General features: G+C 42.5%; 1 protein-coding gene across 2 annotated transcripts; it reads left to right on the top strand.

The window, feature by feature from the left end:
- Positions 1 to 730: 730 nt before the first annotated feature.
- KBTBD2 (kelch repeat and BTB domain containing 2) lies at positions 731 to 17641 on the top strand. 2 transcript variants are annotated; one of them, XM_066631211.1, is made up of 4 exons: positions 731 to 814; positions 8535 to 9032; positions 13643 to 13808; positions 14936 to 17641. In XM_066631211.1, exons 2-4 carry the CDS (start codon positions 8860 to 8862, stop codon positions 16469 to 16471), a joined length of 1875 nt encoding a protein of 624 aa, XP_066487308.1. In that variant the 5' UTR covers positions 731 to 814; positions 8535 to 8859; the 3' UTR covers positions 16472 to 17641. The 2 variants fall into 2 exon arrangements, with proteins under 2 accessions (XP_066487308.1, XP_066487307.1); XM_066631210.1 differs by lacking the exon at positions 731 to 814 and adding an exon at positions 859 to 924.
- The last annotated feature ends 1823 nt before the right edge of the window (positions 17642 to 19464 follow it).

Here is a 19464-nt window from a genome sequence, read left to right as displayed (position 1 = left end):
CAGGAGCCTATAAAATAGTATGTTTAATTTTCAAAACTTTTTGTTGTTGTTTGTTTTATTTTGTTAACCTAACACTGGGGATATGTGGTGGGTGTGGAGGCAGCGCCTCCCCACAGGAGTCCTTCAAAAAGCACCACTGCTGTGTGAGGGGGCCAAGCACCCACAAGGTGCTTTTCAAAGGGCTCCTGTGGGGAGGCTCTGTCTCACTTGCCTCCCCACCCACCCCATGTCCCTGCCTAACACTACAACTTGTGTTGTACAACATACTGAGTCCCCCAAGGTCATACTAACTAGCTAGGTTCAGCTCATCCTTAGAGGTGTTTGTTTCCACTGAGTAAGGCTGCAATCCTACCCGCACTTTCCTGGAAGTAAGTCCCATTGTCTATAATGGGGCTTACTTCTGAGTAGACATGCCTAGGATTGGGCTCTAAAACAGGTTCCCATCCTAAGTCTTAACTGAACTCAGTGGGCTTACTCCTGAGTAAGGTAAGCACCACCATTTTCAAACACTTGGCTTGCAGTGTCAGCTGCCCGCTCTCTGCCCCTCTCAGACGAGGGTCCACAAGCCCCTCAGGAAAGTTATGCAAGGACCGGCCTGCACCGTGAAGGGGAGGGGGAAGAGGGGTGGCTACGCATGCGCACAAAGGAGGAGCGGCGGTTGGCAGAGGCGGTTGCACTGCGCAAGGCTCCGGCGTCCCCTCTCCCCCGCCCACCTCCGAGCCTGCGCAGGGCAGCCGAGAGTGCGCGCTCCTGTTTGTGCGTGCGCGCGCGCTCTGTGACTCTCACCGGACGTTGGGGCGGGCGGAAAAACGAGGTGAGAGCGCGCGCAGTCGCCGTTTGTCGCTCCGCTCGCGCCCCCTCCCCCTCAGCGCCCGGGCTGGACAGGAGAGGCTGGAGCTGCGGCAGCGCAGGCCGCCGGACGAGGTTCGTGGGAGGGGGAGGGAGAAGAGAGCCTCGCGTCGCCTCCCTGCTGTGCAGGCCTCGGCCCCGCGGGGCGGGGGATGCCGTGAGAGGAAGCGCCCCTCTGCCAGCCTTGAGGGTGCCTTCTCTCCAGCCCACCCCTGGGGCTAGAGGGTGGCCTGGGCGCGGCCCTGGGAAGGTGGGTGGCTGTGGCGGTGAAGTTCTCTCCCTGCCTGCCTGCCAGGCTTGTCTGGAGCCGGCTGGGCTGGCTTGTGGGGAAGAGGAGGATGTTCTATGCCGGCTTCCACGGGAATGGCCGGAGGTGGGGGCGGCGCCTTGCTGGTTTGGCGCCCTCGCTGGGTGGGTGGGAGGCAGGCCTGAGTGTGTCACTCCAAGGGACTGTGCCTGTGCCATGGCGGCACCCACAGCCCTCCTTCCTCTGTCTCCCCCCACCCACCCAGAGGGTGAGGTGTTGATGGGACTCTGCTCTGGGTGGCAGCGCAGCTTTTGGGCCTGTGCCAGGGGCTTCCTGTGGCTAAGCACTGGCACAAGGTGCTCTTATGTTTGGGTGGTTGGGTGGGTGGCAGAGATATGCAGTGGGTGGGGAGGCAGGTGAGGCAGAGCCTCCCCCCTGGAGTCCTTTGCAAAGTGCCGCCGCCCTGTGAGGCACCCAAGCACCCACCACCCACGTGCAGAGCTCTGCCTCACCTGCCTCCCCACCCAGCACTTTTCAAAGTATTCCATTGTGGAGGCCCTTCCTCACCTGCCTCCCCACCCACCACCCATCCTTGGTGGGTGGGTGGAGGTGTTCCATGTGCAGGGAGAAGAGACTCATGAAAAAGGAAGGAAAGCTTGTAAATATGTTTTTCTCTGGTCAGATTTGGGAGGAGTCTTGCTCAGGGTGCCTGCATTGCAGCAGCTTTGCTTAAGCTGGGAGCATCCTGATCTGCTACATGAAATACTGTTTTGAGATCAGCACACTTCTTTAGAGAACTGCAGTTAGAAATTGCCCTGGCCCACCTGAAAAGCAGGTGGGGTTTTTGACAGTGCAGCCTCCTAGTGGGTGAATAATGATACTGCTTACCCTACAAGGTGAGGAAGAGAGTTTGATATTTCTCTTTTTCCCCCCTTCCATGTAAAGTTGTGATAAATAACACTAGAATCGTGATACAGTACTGGTCTGCTGACTTACTGCTTTTTCTGCTCTCCTGTATGTTGTCTAGTCACAGTGTGGATTCTGTATGTAAATTTGTTTTGTCTTGAGTAATATTCTATTAGAACAGTGGTCCAATTACTACCACCACCTATTCTGTGTAGAACAGGTGTAAATATAACCACTGATTTGGAGTAGTACATGCAGTCTCCTCTGATATGTCAAGAGGTACATGGCTACGAATTTGGTGTCCTGTCATTGCCTCAAGCATTCTGTGGAAAAAGTTAGGGGTATGTGTCTTGGAGATTGTCATGATTTAAGGTTAGTGCTTTTTAACATTCTGTTCTTATGGACTCCTCTTTCAGCAATAGTGTGTGTAGCTGTGCAAGCACTGCAATTTGATATGTCGTCTAGTACTGCTCACTTGATAAAAGTAACCTTCTCTTTTCTTAAATACCACTTGGAGCACAATCCTGTGCTTGTCTACTCAGAAGTAAGTCCATTGTCTTCATTGGGGCTCACTGTCTGGGAAGTGTGCATAACCTCACTTTTCTGGGAGTAAGTCCCATTGAACACAATAGGACTGACTTCTGAGTAGACCTGCTTAGGATTGTGCCCTTAATCAAATACTGTTCACTATTAATTTCAAGTGGATTGTCACTCAAATATATGTACTCCAGATACACTCCTATAGGGCGATAAATTTGTCCCAACATAGCTCCTGAATCTGCCATTCACCTGCGGGAATTCACCTGCGCATTCATATCTGGGGGGGGCACTCAGGGTCAGGGCTGTTTCAGGCACACTTCTGAGCAGCTGTGGTGCTGCTGGGGAGGGTAACGTGCCACCCGCTCCCCCACTGCTGGCCTGCCTGCCTTGCCTCCCTCCTCATTTCTGTTTCTGGGCATTGCAGTCCCACCTGCTCAGGCTCCCGGAGCCTGGTGTCCTTGGCTCTGACTTCCTCCTTCTCTGCCCCTGCTAGTCTTCACAAGGACAGGAAAGGGGAGCAGGAACCTGGAGTGCATCCCATGCATGTTGTCAGTGGGGCTTACTCCCAGGAAAGTGCGCATAGGATGGCAGCCTTTGAGCCCAAGCCAGTGCATGCCTACTCAGAAGTAAGTTCCATTATTGTCAGTGGGGCTTACTCCCAGGAAAAGATTGTAACTTGAAGATGGGGAGAGAAACGGGAGGGCTGCTTCTTCATGCAGAGTCTACAGCTCTGCATCTGCTTCTTCCGAGCAAGAGGGAGGAGGGGAGCCCCCCACACAGCCCCCATTCCTGGACTGCCTGCTTCTCTCTGCCTGCTTCTCTCTGCTTCTCTCTGCTTCTCTCTTCAGCTCCAGCCCCTCTCTTCCCTCCACCAGCCTTCACTCTATTGTACTGTTTTCTCCCCTTCTCTTCTCCCTTCCCCACTGTCCATCTTTCTCTGCCCCCTATTTACAAGCCATGCAATCAGGGAAACTGACCAAGAAACCCCCTGACAGCCTTGATCCTGCTGTAAATCAAGAGGAGGAAACAGCCCTCAGACCAGGTGAGGGTGGGCTTGTTGCAGCTGCAGGATACACCTTCCCTGAAAGTGGAAACACTCCCATCAAATGTCTCACAAACTACAATTCAGAGCACCATTATTTAGGCATAACACCCAGGGAAAGCAATGGGTCTACTTCTGAGTAAATAGGGTTTCAGCTATGTGCAGCTGCACTAGGTCACAGCCATTTGCTGTTGCTTGTCTCTGCTGTGAATTGAATTGCACACTCCCAGTTGTGTTCTAAGTTGTATATGTAGAGCTTCTGGCTTAAGAGTGGAAGACTCTGCCTTTGCACTGTTTTGCATCGGAAGTGTCCTGAGAAATTCTGAGTGATAGATCATTTTTTAACGTTTTAGTTTTTTTCCTGTGCTGGTCTTCAATCACTGGTTCATACATGAATTGATCACCAAAAATTAGCTATTGGTGGGGCTTTCACAGTCAACTAGCTACCTCCCTTCCTGCCTTGCTGGCTGTGCAAGGCATTCTGGAGCACTGCCATTATTCCATTCTCTTTCAAGTACCCCTAAAGGTCCTGTTGAGTGCCCCTAAGGGTACATGAACCCCAGGTTGGGAACCACTGTTCTATTATTATGTTGTTTACTGTGCAGTTACTCTTTGATAGTGTTTACAAAAAGATGGTGAAGACCAGAATTTAAAAGTTTATGAATAAAAATGAATCTTATGATCTTTTACTATATTTTTAGTAAATTAGAGACTGTTAGTTCTTAGGTAACAATTACTGGTAGGTTATTTTTCAGGATCTGGCCTAGGGTAAAATCAGACAAAACTATAATCAGACACCCCCCCCCCAAGTTTATGACCCAGCTTATCCGAGGGTCATAGAAAATTCTATGATTCTTGCCTCAAAACCTGCCTTCAACTTATCTGTGAGACTGACTTATAGGCGAGTGTCTGCGGTGATTTAGAAGCAGTGCAGTATAAATATAGTGCTGTGTTAAGGCTTTAAAAAAAGCTCTGTATAGCACTGAGAGATTTCTAAGATGTCTTGGAATTCTTTTTTCTATCTTAGAAATTGAGCTTTGATTGACTGGAATTGCAGTTAGAAAATTCAGCCTTGCGTAGTCATTCTATGGTACACATTCCATTTGATAGCATTAATAATCAACCTGAGGGGGGAGATTTTTCTAATATGTTATAATATGCATCAGAATTAACCTTTTTAGATATGACTTCCAAGTTGTGTTAGACTAAATGTAGAGAGGTGGCATTATGATTATGAATGAATATTTCATGTAAATGCAGTGAATGGGATTATAGAAATAGTAAGTAGTAACAATCCCAGGCTTTCAATTAGCCACTTTTTTGTTTCCTGTGGAGAATAAAAATTGCCCTCAAGCAAGTCCCCATCTCCATGGTGATTGAGCTGTGCTCTAAACTGCAATGGATCTATGCTATGATAACTACATGCATGGCTCTCATTCTCTTTCAAACTTAAAAAGCTACTGACATATTATCTTCACATTGGATATAGTCTTGTGCACAAATTCCACAGCACACCTGTTTAATTCGTTTGTTTTCCCCCTGTGCTAAACAGGACTGCATTATCATGAAGGCACAGTGCCTTTACATCCTGCTCCTGGCTGAGGGTAATTCCACAGGAAAAAGGAGCCTGGCAGCTGCAACACCAGGATCTGCGTCTAGAGCTGCCTGAGCAGAGTGGCCAGCCTTCCCCTGAATTATTACTTGCTGACCTGGTGTAATCTATAGGGAATAGAACATACATTAAGAGGTCTTTGTATAAGAACTTTTTTAGCTGTTGGCCCATCAGAAACAGGACTTGGGGGACTTATTATTAACTGCATTTTCATTCACAGTAGGGCTTTGATTGGAGCAGAGACTTGTGAGTTGAATTTTTTTGAGAATGAATTAGATAAGTGCCAGATTTCCTTGTTGTATCTTTATTGTTCAGCCAATATTGCCAAAAGGTCAATTTGACCATAGTAGTAGTAGATGAGTCCTCTGCTTTATGTCCCCTAGCTTCTTGATCTACAGAAGAAAGGAGAAATTAAGAGCAAGGTACTCCTTTTGATGGTAAAGAGAATGATGTGGTTTACTCTGTATAGCAACTCTGAATTTAACAATGTATTCTAGAAGGCTGTGTTGGACTGCACATCGATATGTTATACCAGGGTTTGTTGCATGTTTTTATCTTTTTTTCAGAGTTCAATTATTTATCTATTAGGGGGAGAGTAACTGACTTTAATTTGAAAGTTTGACCCTTCAACTTTGTGGTGTTATGATTGGGTCCCTGGATAATGGACATTTGAACTTGAATCCAGTTTTTATGTAGTTTCATCTCAGGTTTCACCACATACTGTAGTTAAAAATGGACCATGCTTGATTCTCTAGTATATGTAAGAAAACCTAACCTTTTTAACCTAAGTATGTGTTCATGTTTACTGACAGTAAGGGTTAGGAAAATTACAGCCTCTAGAATTTCAGAGGGAAATGAGTTATGTGTGGTGCCATGAGTGTCTACATTAAAGATATATCATAAATGGAGTGCATGCAGTCAGTTCTCACTATCCAGTAGGGTTAGGTTCCTGGAAACCCTAGCGGATAGTTAATTCCCACATAACTTGTTAGGTAAAGTGGGTTGGGGGAGGGGTACCTTATCTACCTCCCCTGGCTGCTTCAAAGGCTCCACACTGGTCACAGTTGCCATTTTGAAGGTCCCTGCTGCCTCTGTAAGGTCTCTGCTTCACTCAGGAAGCCAGCAAAGACAGCCTGGAGCCAGCAGAGACTTTCAAAATGGCACCAGCACTTGTGCAGCCCTTCATAATGCCTGTAGGAAGCTTCAGAGGGGTCTACGCTGGTCACAGGCACCATTTTTCAGTTACCTGAAGTTTCTGGAAGGTCTCTGCTGGCTTCCTGAAGGCAGCAAGAGATCTTTCAGAGGCAACAGGGATTGCGGAAAGTGAGACACACCTCGTGAATTGTGCAAGGTATTGTCAATCACGGTGTTCACCTGTAAGCAGGAGGATGACAGACTATGCATGAGTCAGTAGTATGATGCTTGATGTACATGGCTTGTTCTGTGTTAAGGTTTAATAGAAATAGTTTCCAAAATATTGGAAGTTGTAGTGTCGGAAAAACTTTATTTGTTCTTTCATTCTGGGTTCCATAGTGTAAGTTGGAAACAATTCCAAGGACAGCTGCAAAGATGATATAAAGTCTAGAAGGCAAGACATGTAAAGAAAAACCGAATGAATGCTACCTTTAGACTATACCAGGGGTGTCAAACTCATGTCATATAGAGGGCCGAAAAGCATTCATGATGCCTGCTGAGTGTGGGAGGTGGTGATATTACACAGGAAGTGATGTCAATAAACAGGTCAAAACCAGAAATAAACACTCTGTTCTCCTGTAGGAACTCATTAGCTGCTAATGATAGGAGAGAAAATACACAAATCTTGATCATATTTCAAGATATGGGAGAGCCCAATTATCATGTGGGCCACCCTTTCAAGCAGTGTCACCTCAACATTGCTCAGCAGCCGAGAGCCCGAGGGCCAGATAAAAAACTTCTGCAGGCCGCATCCGGCCCCTGGCCCTTATGTTTGACACTCCTGGTCTATACAAAGATTATGGAGCCGAGCTGCTTTTTAGAAGTAGCAAAGTGGTCATCTTAACTTTTGAGAACAGAATAAGAAGCAATGGGTATTAAACTATGAGAATGTCAATTAAAGCTAAGTGATACACACAGAGTATGAGAGCAGTTCTGTGACGGACAGTCCCTTAATGAAGCTGTGATATTTCCTTAGAGATTTTCCAAAAGAAAGAGACCTGATATCTGTCAGATAAAGTTCAGGCAAATAATAACTTGACTGAGATAGGAAGTTGATGCTATATGATGCATTGGAGTCCTTTTTAGGTTTAGACTCTGTATGAAATAGTTAGTGGCTATTGTTCCTTGTGTTCGATATTTTTTTGTAGTTACTTGAATATATCTTTTAATACAATACTTGCAATATCATTTGTACTTGATCAAAATAGGTCTGTAATGGATTTTAAAGATGATGTGATGGTCTGTTACCTTTTCCACTGCAACCTAATAAACATCAAGTAATGTTTATGTATCCTTTCTCACTAAGATCTCAGAGCATCTTGTGGTGCCTTTATGGAGTCAGACGGTATTAATGGTGTTGTATACTATATAGAACAGGGGTGCCCAAACCCCAGCCTGGGAGCCACTTGGGGCCCTCGGGGGCTTCCAATTCAGCCCACAGGAAGCTCCCAGTATCCAATGAGTCTCTGGCCCTCCAGAGACTTTCTGGAGCCCATGCTGGCCCAACGCAACTGCTCTCAGCATGAGGATGACTGTTTGACCTCTCACCTGAGCTGTGGGACGAGGGCTCTCTCCACTACTTGCTGTTTCACATCTGGGATGCAGCAGTGGCAGTGAAGGAAAGGCCGGCCTTGCTTTGTGCAAGGCCTTTTATAGGCCCTGAGCTACAAGACCTTCATTCATTCATATAAGTTCCATCTCTAATAAATTCATTTATGTAAATTTATTCAAATTTTAAATGTAAATTAATTCTTTTTTCCCTGGCCCCCAACACAGTGTCAGAGAGATGATGTGGCCCTCCTGCCAAAATGTTTGGACACCCCTGATATAGAGGGACAGAAATCTGTAACCATCTTTGGGATAAAAGGGGATTTCCAGTACAAGCACTGAGCCATGTTCTCTTGCATAACCCTAGGTGTATCTGTGGTATTTCTGCATCACTGTCCTGATCCGCTACCTTGTGTCTAGTTGTGGACATACTTAGTCCATTGAAAGGGCAGAGAGAATTTATACTTCAAACTTTATCACTTGTTAATATTCTCCATACCATACTTAACATTTTAAATGATAAATCAAACAGTGTATAAAGCAGCATTATGATGAAACTGGTTTTTAAAAATGACTGACATTATTTTTTCTTTTAGTCACCCAAGTGCAGCCACTGATTGAGAGATGTTTCAAGAAAATCTACCTCACAAATTGCATTTGTTCGGCCATGTGCTGCATTACCGGAAATCTCAACAGGAGCTTGGCAGTCATTCTTGAAAGTCGCAGGAGAACATATGGACACTAAGTCAGTGTATTGCGACACGAGATTGGGTCACAATTTGAAGCATTCTTGATTCAGCAGTCTAGTCCATTGCTGCTAGATGTCCTAAAAAAGTTTGTAAATGGTTGCTGACCAAGCTCTTTCCTGCTGAAATAGTGGCTTCTCTAATCTGGTCCTGGAAACATTAATGGAATGCTGTCATGGCTACTCAGCAGGAAGAAAGGCAGATCAATACAGAATATGCTGTATCCTTACTGGAGCAATTAAAATTGTTCTACGAACAGCAGTTGCTAACTGACATAGTTTTAATTGTTGAGGGCACTGAATTCCCATGCCATAAGATGGTTCTTGCTACATGTAGCTCTTACTTCAGGTATGTGATTAAAGTAGTGTTTCTTCTGAGAAAATGTTTTGTATTTAAATGATGATAATATTGAGCTGTGATTTTATCCAAAATCTCAGTGCACAGTATTTATTCAACTGATACTGCTGGTAACTTGAAGTAAATGGAGAACAAAAATACTGTAAATTTTCAAACAGTGGTGTGGATTTTCTGAAATTTTAAATATTTCTTGAAAAAGCTTTCAATGCCTTAAATCTGTAGCATGCTAATTTTGCATGCTGCATAAGTATCTCAAAAGTTTTTTTGTTCCCAATAGCCAGAAGTGTTTGAACTGGAATATTAGATTGGGGAGGGGGGGGAGAAATTAACAAACACTTTGACTACATTCCTGTGTACGCTTACTTGGGAAGAAGTCCCATTGAACTTGGTAGAATTTATTTCTCAGTAGACTTGTGTAGGATTGTGCTGTTAATGTGCTTAAAGTGTTACTAGAATACTTGTAAGTACAGGTTGAGCCTCATTATTCCCCTGGGTTCAGTTCCAAGCACTCAAGTGGATGGCAAAAAAAAGATCTATAGCAAATCAATTTAAAAAACAAAGTTTCTTTGCTCTTGTGATTTAAAAACAGCCTTGCTGACCTTTGTGACATAAGATAATAGTCATTAAGAAGACAATCCATCAATCAGTCCTCCAAGTGCTTCACTCAGCCCCTCCCTTCACCAATGCAAAGTGATCACCTTTCTTTCACATGCTCAGGGGAAAGGGAAGGGTCCCCTGGAGAGAGAAGGGATTGTCAGCCAGCTCCCCCCTCCCTCATTAAGCAGGCTATTGTTAAAGGACTGTTCAAAAAGGGGATGCATTTTTCCCCTTCTCCAGGGATCAGCACATTCCTTTTCATTTGCAGTGGCCATTCGTGTTGAGTCAAATCCGTGTATAAAAAATTCCTGTATAAATAGGCTGGACCTGTATGTTAAGAAATGACAATTGAATAGTATATACTCTCTATACATGGTTTAAATTTAAAAAAAGAAACTGAAAACTATTAACATACTAATTTTAGCATGCCCAAGAGCTGTTTGATGTACAATTATAACTTTGTAACTGTCTGGTTGAACCAATAGTTTTATTTGTATCCATTATATTAAATTTTATGGAACAATGTATTTTTAAAAATGGGAAAACTATAGCAGCAGAATATTTGCTATACCACCATAAATAATTATAAATGTAGAAATGCCCAGACCAGGATGCCCAATTCAGACTTCTTTTTCAGTATAGATGGGTCATCTGTACTGATGATGGATCATCATCACAGGGAGTTTGAGAACGGAGGAAAATATTGGCAGGAGTGGAGGGATAGCAACAAAGCAATTGAAATGATCATGCCGCCACCAGGGACACAGGGACTTTTTTTACTTACCCCTATCTGTAGCAGCCTCTCAAGGGTGCAAGGAACACCACGTTTTGTGATCACAATCCGGAAGTGGGTTGCAATAGCTTTTTTAGTGTTTTGAGGTGTGGAATGTCCTCTAGAGCAATGTTTCTCAAACTGTGGGTTGGGACCAACTAGGTGGATCATGAGCCCCCATTCATTTCAATATTTTATTTTTAATATATTAGACTTGATGCTACCATTGTATCTGACTGCATCTGAGGAAATGTAACAGACCTGTACTTATAACAAGCTACTCTGTATATACTTTTAACAATGATAGTAAATGGGACTTACTCTTGGGTAAGTGTGGGTAGGTTTGCAGCTTAGGATTGTTAAAATTTTCCTGCTTCATGATGCCACTTCTGGTCATGACATCACTTCCGGAAGGTCATGACAGATTCTTGTTTGAAAAAGTGGGTCCTGGTGATAAATGTGTGAGAACCACTGCTCTTGAGGGCTCTTTGGGGCACCCTGCACCCCCCTGAAGCTGCTGTGAATAGGGATAAGTTTAAAAAAAAAAAGAGAGCCCCTGTACCCCTGGTGGTGGTACAGTCATTCCAATTGCTTCATCACCATGCCCCCACCCCTGCCCCTTAAGGGGACAGAGGTGGGGCTTCTTGGGCTGGTGGGTCACAACCCACCAGTTTGAGAATCCTTGGTCTATACTATAAGAATTGAATTTGGTTGCCATGTTTGACTTTTTGAACACCCACAGTGGGTTACATTTTAGGTGATAGGGTTATTATGGATTGAAGCCTGATCCGTGGAAATAACATACGAAATCTCTCCAGCTCGTACTCAGTGGTTTGTACAGAAGGTGATGACTTCTTTCTTTTGCATTTTTTGAGACTTGTCAGGTATCAGGCAAAATATACATTCTTTCCCTTTAGTTGAGAGCAAAACTGATAAGGAAGAAGAAGCAAAATCCCATTGCTCTGTGTTGTACTGGAGGACATGGGAGGGATTGAATGCTACCATAGATCTGTGGCTTGATCTCATTTGTCCGAAAGATTGTCTGCCTCCAGAACAGGTTAGGATGAAGAACACCCTGTGTACTCAAGTACACACAGAAGAGACTGGGAGATGATGGCCTGGGATCTTCTTCTAAATGTATTGAAATTGCACCAAATTTGAGGATGGCCAGGGCAATAGGCTGTTTCTTTTAGTGGTCTGCTGAGAGAAATAGCTGCTGTGAGCAAGCCCAGAGGTGTGGTCCAGTTGCTGCTTATTGTATTGGGTTGTATTTCCTCATTCCCAAATTCCATTTCGTTATAAATACTCAAAACGTCCTGGTGTGTTTGAAGTCTTGATATTCATGAAATGAAATCAAAACATAATATTGGTGATGTTGCTTGGTTTGCCATTATCTGTGTCAGAAAATAATGGTCATTCCAATCTCAATGTGAAGATTAAGCATTAGTCCTAGAGCAAACTATTTTATACAGGTATCTTCACTTTAGTAACTTAATATTCAAGTGCAGCAAGAAATCATAAATTAAACAAAATTAACTCTGATATAAGTTTCTGGTACTTGAGGCACAGATGTATAGTGAATGTCCAAAAGGGGAGGTTAAAATTACTTGGGTGTTCAAACTTGGTGTGAAATAGTCAATAAACAGAACTGTTCTTGCATATAATTTGCAGGATTTTTTGTAGTATACTTGGACTATGAACGCTCTGGTAAGTACTCTATAGCCATTTACAGGTGTCAGAATGTGCTCTGGGAAGCCAGATTGAACATTTATTATTTCCTGCTCACTGATCACTATTGAGTTTCCCCAAAATAAGTGAGCTTCAATCCATTTCCAAAATTTTGCTGAATAAATTACATTTTAAGGGTGACTTAAATGAAGAGAAAGTTATGTTATTAGCATTCATTCATATGTCTGGGTAAGATTTCAGGAAGGGTGCATTAACTTGAAGCTCACTCACATATTCTTCTGTGTGGATAACTCATATACCTTGGCTGCGTGTGAATTGGTTGTTTGGGGTTTACAGTTGTTTGCTGCAGCAGATTCTCACACATTAACCTGATGTAATATAATGCCTTTGTTACTACTTTAATAAGATGGAAAAATTGAGTATTTTCTGACACAGCATGTTTTAGAATTGGTACCCAGTCAAATCTGGAAGGAGGGAAATTAGATGAAGTGTATCTAAGTTAAAGAATTCATTACAAAAAAGCATATTACACACAAATCATAAGTGTTTTAGTTTTGTGGTAATTAAAGAATTTAATATAAATTGTATTAACATGAACAAAGATTAATAGTTCTGGGAATTATTTATACCTACATTAGAGGGGGGAAAAACACACCAAAGCGTCTGATACTGAATAGGAAAACATGTTCTTTCTTGGTTTCAGTAAAATTGGGATTTCTGTTAAACGGTAGTTCTCAAACTGTGGGTCACACCCTGATTTTTTAGAGAAACTGGCAAGGAAAATGTAAGCCCTATGGAAAGTGAAACCTAGCCACTTGCATGTTTACTCATGAGTATGCAAGTGTGCCTTGGTCCACTTCAAAAGACAGGCCAAGAAGGACACAACATTACCAAAATAGTCTAGATCGGATGTATGCAGGCCCCAAAATGCTCAAGAAGGAAGTCCCCACCCCCCCCAAAGCTGACAAGGAAAGTTATTGACCCCTATGGAAAGTTAAACTGAGACATGTGTGTTTACTCATGAGTAGGTGAACATGCCTCAGCTGTTATTGAAGGCCAGGCAAAGGGAAATGCAAGGCCACCAGAACAGTCCTGATCTGTTGAATGTGAGGCTCAGCAAACACCACAACACAGCCCCCCCCCCCCCATCATAATAAAAAGGATAAAAACAGAGGCTTGAATGGCTGGTAACATGAAATTGATTTTCAGTCTTCTAAATCTAGGTGGGTCCTGATACCATCATTTTAAAAAGTGGGTCCCAGTACTAAAAAGTTTGGGAACCACTGTGTTAACATAATTTGTTTTGTTATGTAATGCTGAGCCACTGTGGTGTGCTAGATAGTATTGTAGCCTCAATAATGATCACACTTCAATCAAGTGTATACAGCTTTCAAAGGAATTATGACTATGTGTGGAACACAGCCTTTGTGAATTGGTTAAGAATCTTGAAGGTTTAAGAATATTGAATGTGAATCAGCTACGTTAGGAAAACTAAAGAAGCTACTACACGATGATCAAGGTTAATTTCTTTTCTTTTCTTTAGGGCTATGTTCATGAGCGGGTTGAGTGAAAGCAAGCAAACACATATCCATCTAAGGAATGTGGATGCAGCCACTTTACAAATTATAATAGTTTATGCTTACACGGGTAATTTGGCAATAAATGACGCTACAGTCGAACAGCTTTATGAAACAGCTTGCTTCTTACAGGTAAGAGTGTTCTGTACTAAATGTTCCAAGCTGTAATTTTGTCCTGAAATTGCATCTGAAGTATGGCTATTTTGTGTCTCTAAATTTCTAACATTAATTAAAATGTGTGAACAGATTTTTAACAAACTGTTCTGAAGGAAATTGTGTTGGGTACAGATAGGGGAAGGGGGAGTATCCTGGAGTACATTTTATGCAAAATGTAATGTAAGCATGTGCATGTTCCAGCTACTCTACTTTAAGAAGTCTATTTTACTTGTTTCAGAGGAACTTATTTCTAAATAAATACTTGTAAAATTAAGGTGTAAAGCTGATTTTTACTGGGTAGGGAAACCAGATATTACAAGATATCTGGGGAGAACCGGCAATAAAATCAATGTCATGTGCAATACAACCACTGGAATCAGGAACCCTATTGGAGTCCAAGGAAGCAGAAAATCCATCAGCTGGGGGTTCAAACTGCCCTAGTTTAGGATTGAAAGTATTGCTGTTGGTATTGCTTTCCAGAGTTTGAGGGATGTTGACATTTGAATAGAAGACTGTCTGAGAAACTGAACCAGCAGGATACCCCCAATTTTATGTTCTTATATTCCCAGATATTGGATATGCCTGGTGAAGTGGGAAAGCCAGAATTTTGAGGTGTCCAGCACTGTGGGCAGAAGTGGAGAAAGTGGTCCTCCCTTTAGGATATGGTGGGCAGATGACACTGGTGGGCAGTGATACCTGCTTTGACAAACAAGTTGTGGAGGAGAGGCTTGGGCTTTCTTTTGCCCAACCTCAAAACAACCCTGGAAACCTAGTTTTTTCCCATGTCTTGAGCACTGTGTTAAGACATGAGGGTTGTGGGGAGGGGGGGGGAGAAGAGACCTGTGCTCCCCCACTGATCCCTTCACCCTTGTTCAGCAGAAGTTGCTTAAGTTGAAGGGAAGTGACCTCTATGAAAATCTACAGGAATTGATCCATTCCCTGTGTCTCCATCAAAGTCCATAGTTTCATTAAGAATAAACAGTGCCTGCTTCTAATATTTTTAGATAGTGAGCTTTTGGGGGACAGGGAACCATTTATTTAGCTATGTAAACTTTTTTGTTGAAAAGCAGAATAGAAATATTAACAATTTTTTTTAATTGCAGGTAGAAGATGTATTACAGCGATGTAGAGAATACTTAATTAAAAAAATCAATGCAGAGAACTGTGTGCGGCTTTTGAGTTTTGCTGATCTCTTCAGCTGCGAAGAGTTAAAACAGAGTGCTAAGAGGATGGTAGAGCATAAATTCACAGCTGTATACCACCAAGATGCGTTCATGCAGCTCTCCCATGATCTATTGATAGATATTTTGAGCAGTGACAATTTAAATGTGGAAAAGGAGGAGACAGTTCGTGAAGCTGCTATGTTATGGCTGGAGTATAACACAGAATCTCGATCACAGTATTTGTCATCTGTTCTTAGCCAAATAAGAATTGATGCACTTTCCGAAGTTACACAGAGAGCTTGGTTTCAAGGCTTACCACCGAATGATAAATCAGTAGTGGTGCAAGGCTTGTATAAATCTATGCCCAAGTTTTTTAAGCCAAGACTTGGAATGACTAAAGAGGAAATGATGATTTTCATTGAAGCTGCTGCTGAAAACCCTGGTAATATTTACTCTTCAGTATGCTACAGCCCACAGGCTGAAAAAGTTTACAAGCTCTGCAGCCCTCCTGCTGACTTGCATAAGGTTGGGACGCTTGTAACTCCTGATAATGATATTTATATTGCAGGTGGGCAAATCCCACTGAAAAACACAAAACCCAACCACACTAAAACTAGCAAACTTCAGGTTTCCTTCCGAACTGTGAATTGCTTTTACTGGTTTGATGCCCAACAAAACACTTGGTTTCCAAAGAGTCCAATGCTGTTTGTTCGTATAAAGCCATCCCTGGTTTGCTGTGAAGGCCACATCTATGCAATTGGAGGAGACAGTGTTGGCGGAGAGCTCAACAGAAGAACTGTGGAAAGATATGATACTGAGAGAGATGAATGGACCATGGTGAGCCCACTGCCCTGTGCATGGCAATGGAGTACAGCGGTTGCTGTTCATAACTGCATTTATGTTATGGCACACAATTTGATGTACTGTTATTTCCCCAGATCAGATGCTTGGGTTGAAATGGCAATGAGACAAACTAGTAGATGTTTTGCTTCAGCAGCTGCTTTTGGGGATAAAATATTTTATATTGGAGGTTTGCATGTTGGCAACAACTCGGGTATAAGAGTCCCAACTAGCACTGTAGATGGGTCTTCCGTAACTGTGGAAGTCTATGATGTGAATAAAAATGAATGGCGAACGGCAGCCAATATCCCTGCCAAACGGTATTCTGACCCCTGTGTCAGAGCTGTTGTGATCTCCAACTCTTTATGTGTCTTCATCCGAGAAACCCACATGAATGAGAGAGCCAAGTATGCCACCTACCAGTATGATATGGAGCTTGATCGGTGGTTCTTGCGGCAACATATATCTGAGAGGGTTCTCTGGGATTTGGGGAAAGACTTTCGGTGCACTGTGGGGAAGCTATATCCATCTTGCCTTGAAGAGTCCCCATGGAAGCCTCCACCGTATCTTTTTCCACCAGATGGAGCTGATGAGTTTGAGCTGGATGGAGAGATGGTTACGCTACCACCTGTATAGCTCCCAAAATTCAGAGACTGCATGCCTGTAACTGGTTGTTATGAAAATTCCTTATAAAAGAAGAGGGCTGGAAACAGAAACATTAAGGCTGTCTTGTATGTATGCCCTATTTAAAGTTTGTGGCCATTGAGCATAGATCAGTGAAATTTATGAGCAGATATGCTTCCATAATCTGAAACAGTCCCTAATAGTCAGTGGGATCTATATGTACATTGCAAGCTTAAAGCATCTGCTTATTGTCTAAATTGTTAGTCCTGTGAAGACTTTTAGTTCAGGAAACTTTCACAAAAGCAGCTTCTGTTTCGAAGATGGTATGTCAGTTGCTCTGAAAGTATCTTCCAGTTATATTTGAGTGAGTTCTGGAAATCTTTGTATGTGCTAGTTATATAGATTCAGTGTGGCCTAATGGAATGTGCTGCATTTAATACACAACAGCTGTGTTGGTATAATAATGCCATTAAAAGAAGAAACAAATCCCATGGATCTACCTGTGGTAGGAAGGGTAGATCTTCCATTTTACGGTGACATGCAGGGCAAAGTGACTGCAGGCTCAGTCAAGCTGTATTATGATGATGATGATTATTTAGGTGCATGTATTTTCACTAACTTATACCTGTCTATTTAGAATACAGGTCTTCCGAGCAGCTGGTAGTTTACCAGGTGTGAACTTGTGTTGCTGGGCTTGCAATAAGAATTGCCAGCCCCTCCTAGTGCGGGTCTGTGTGGAGCTTTTGATCAGTAAATAGCTTCACATTCTGTATTTCAGAAACATTGGCTCATGCATATTACTTCCTGCTGCTTATCTTCCCCCTGCCCCAGTGTAAACAAAGATGTAGTGTGGATTAACCAGGTCTTTATTTTTGTTAATTTAATAACAAGCATTACTGTAGTGTGACTGTGTATAGATATCCCTTAGCTGTCATGGTTTTTTGTTTTTGTTTTTTGGTGGGAAGAGCAAATTCTTCAGGAATACTCTGTACCCTCTGTGCAGGAGAGCAGTTGACTAGTGCTGCTCTGGCATTAATCCCAGGAACCACTAGCAGTAGCGGGGCGCCGCCAATCTTACATGAGCACAGGTGCTTCATGATGGATCATACTAGCATGTTCAGCTGCATCATGTTCTGGCACTGTATTTTGAATGATATTAATTTATTAAAAAACTGAATCAAAGTTTGTGTGCTCTGTGTTTTGCAAGATGCCAATATATTCTGGAGGTGGTGGTGATGATCGAAAGTCATGTTTGCATATTTCAAATCATAATTCCTAATGATGTTAGTACTTTTAATGGGTGGCTTCAGAAATCATAAATGCCTTATGCTTCCTTTTCCTTGTACTTCTCTGTATTGGCTGAAGTAGAATGTAGCATCTTCCTTTATGGGGAGATGTATTCAAACTGGTAAAGGCCCATAGCTATAGATGCAGAAGTTCTTATTTCAGCTGATAGGGAGAAAACAAACCTCATGAATGAATGACTTTACACTACTATCCTTGTTTCTCTGAATGGCTTTGGCTGTTCAACCTTGTGAATCTCACTGAAGCTAGTACATTTTAAAATCTCTGAACTATTCCAGTGAAAATGCAGCTATTAAGCGTATGGTCACAAAAACAGCAGTCATATGGCATTTTAAATACCTAACAAATTAGGGTAAAGGTTTCTGTATTGTAATGCTTTCTTTGTCAGTCTTTCAGAAGATGAAAGATTAACAGACTGGCAAATGAACCAAATAGAAAGTGCACACATTTCTGAGGCTGTTTGCCAGCCCCCCACCCTAACCCATTCCGGTGGAATGGAATTGTTGACAAAATGTGTGGTCCTAGGAAGCTGTGTGAATTCAGAAGCAGATGTCTCATTACGTAGTTGAAGCCCTGGCAAGAACATGCTCATTGCATATATAGAATACCATATTATTGAAAATTTCCAGTTTGTATTCTATTGCTGGTGTGTACTTTTTGGCTTAGTGTTCTTATTCTTGCAGCAGTTAATCCAATTTATCTTTCTTTTCTATTGCGGGCTTCAGAGAAGGGTAGAAAGAAGACACTGAGATCCTGTACGATTTTTACCACCTGTGTATGCATCTCCCCCTCAAACTGTAGCTGAACTGCTGACATTTGTTTAAAAACAAAAAACCTTGCCATCTAATACATCTTTATCATTCATGTTGAACTTGGATAGGTATGTAGTTTTCTGTATCGACAACTATTGGTAAGAGAATCTTGTCTAGTACTTGGCTCACATCTTAATGTTTTTGTGATGACTGTTCAAGTTATACCAAATTGCAAATAGAACTTTAACAGGCTATGGCAAGCTTAATGTAAATCATTCTTGTAAACTACATCTGCTCCTATTCTGGTAGATTTTCTTGGAGTGGGCAAAAGGGAGAGTGAAAAAACATGTAACTGAACTAGCAATAGTTCCTTGAACAAGATAGTGGAACAGGCAAACATTAAAGAATGTAAAATGTAAAATCTTCATAAACTAGTAATCGTGACAATACATGCAAGTGTATTGCTTGTATTTTTGTGAAGGTGTTCTGTTCCTTGAAAGATCACAGTGTACCCAATTTGCTGTTATTGGCAGCACATTTTTGAGATTTTGCTCAGGATAAGCTAAACTCCTTAAGGAACATTAACAAGTACAAGAGGCAAAGCTTTGAGTTTATTTGGCTATGCAAGCCCTACTTGGAATACTAGTTATAAATTAGGCTCCTGCAGGTGAAAGAGGGCTACATGTGACTACCACTGCTAGCAGAAGGCATACAATTTGAAGGCAATTCTGTTAATAGTAGAGCAGGAAGCAAAGACTTGAATTGAAAGAGCTGTATATTGCCATGCCATATCAAAGACTGGTGTTCCTGTCTTCCATTTCAAGAGAGGATTGCCATGGAAGGGTGGTGTTCTTGTTCCAAGAAACATAATTCACTTCTCCCTTGGATATGCAGAATTAGCCATAGTTCTTTGGATGCAACTTCTAAAGTCGTTGGAAACCCATCTCT

Source organism: Tiliqua scincoides, chromosome 5 (assembly GCF_035046505.1).
Source record: "Tiliqua scincoides isolate rTilSci1 chromosome 5, rTilSci1.hap2, whole genome shotgun sequence".
In the NCBI taxonomy this organism is placed as follows: Eukaryota; Metazoa; Chordata; class Lepidosauria; order Squamata; family Scincidae; genus Tiliqua; species Tiliqua scincoides.
This window is presented reverse-complemented; position numbering and strand designations above follow the sequence as displayed.

Excerpts from the sequence above, each read along its gene's own strand:
- KBTBD2 (XM_066631211.1), top strand. The coding sequence starts at position 8,860 with ATGGCTACTCAGCAGGAAGAAAGGCAGATCAATACAGAATATGCTGTA. Across the intron at positions 9,033-13,642 it reads ACATGTAGCTCTTACTTCAG|GGCTATGTTCATGAGCGGGT; the intron begins GTATGTGATTAA and ends TCTTTTCTTTAG. Across the intron at positions 13,809-14,935 it reads AAACAGCTTGCTTCTTACAG|GTAGAAGATGTATTACAGCG; the intron begins GTAAGAGTGTTC and ends TTTTAATTGCAG.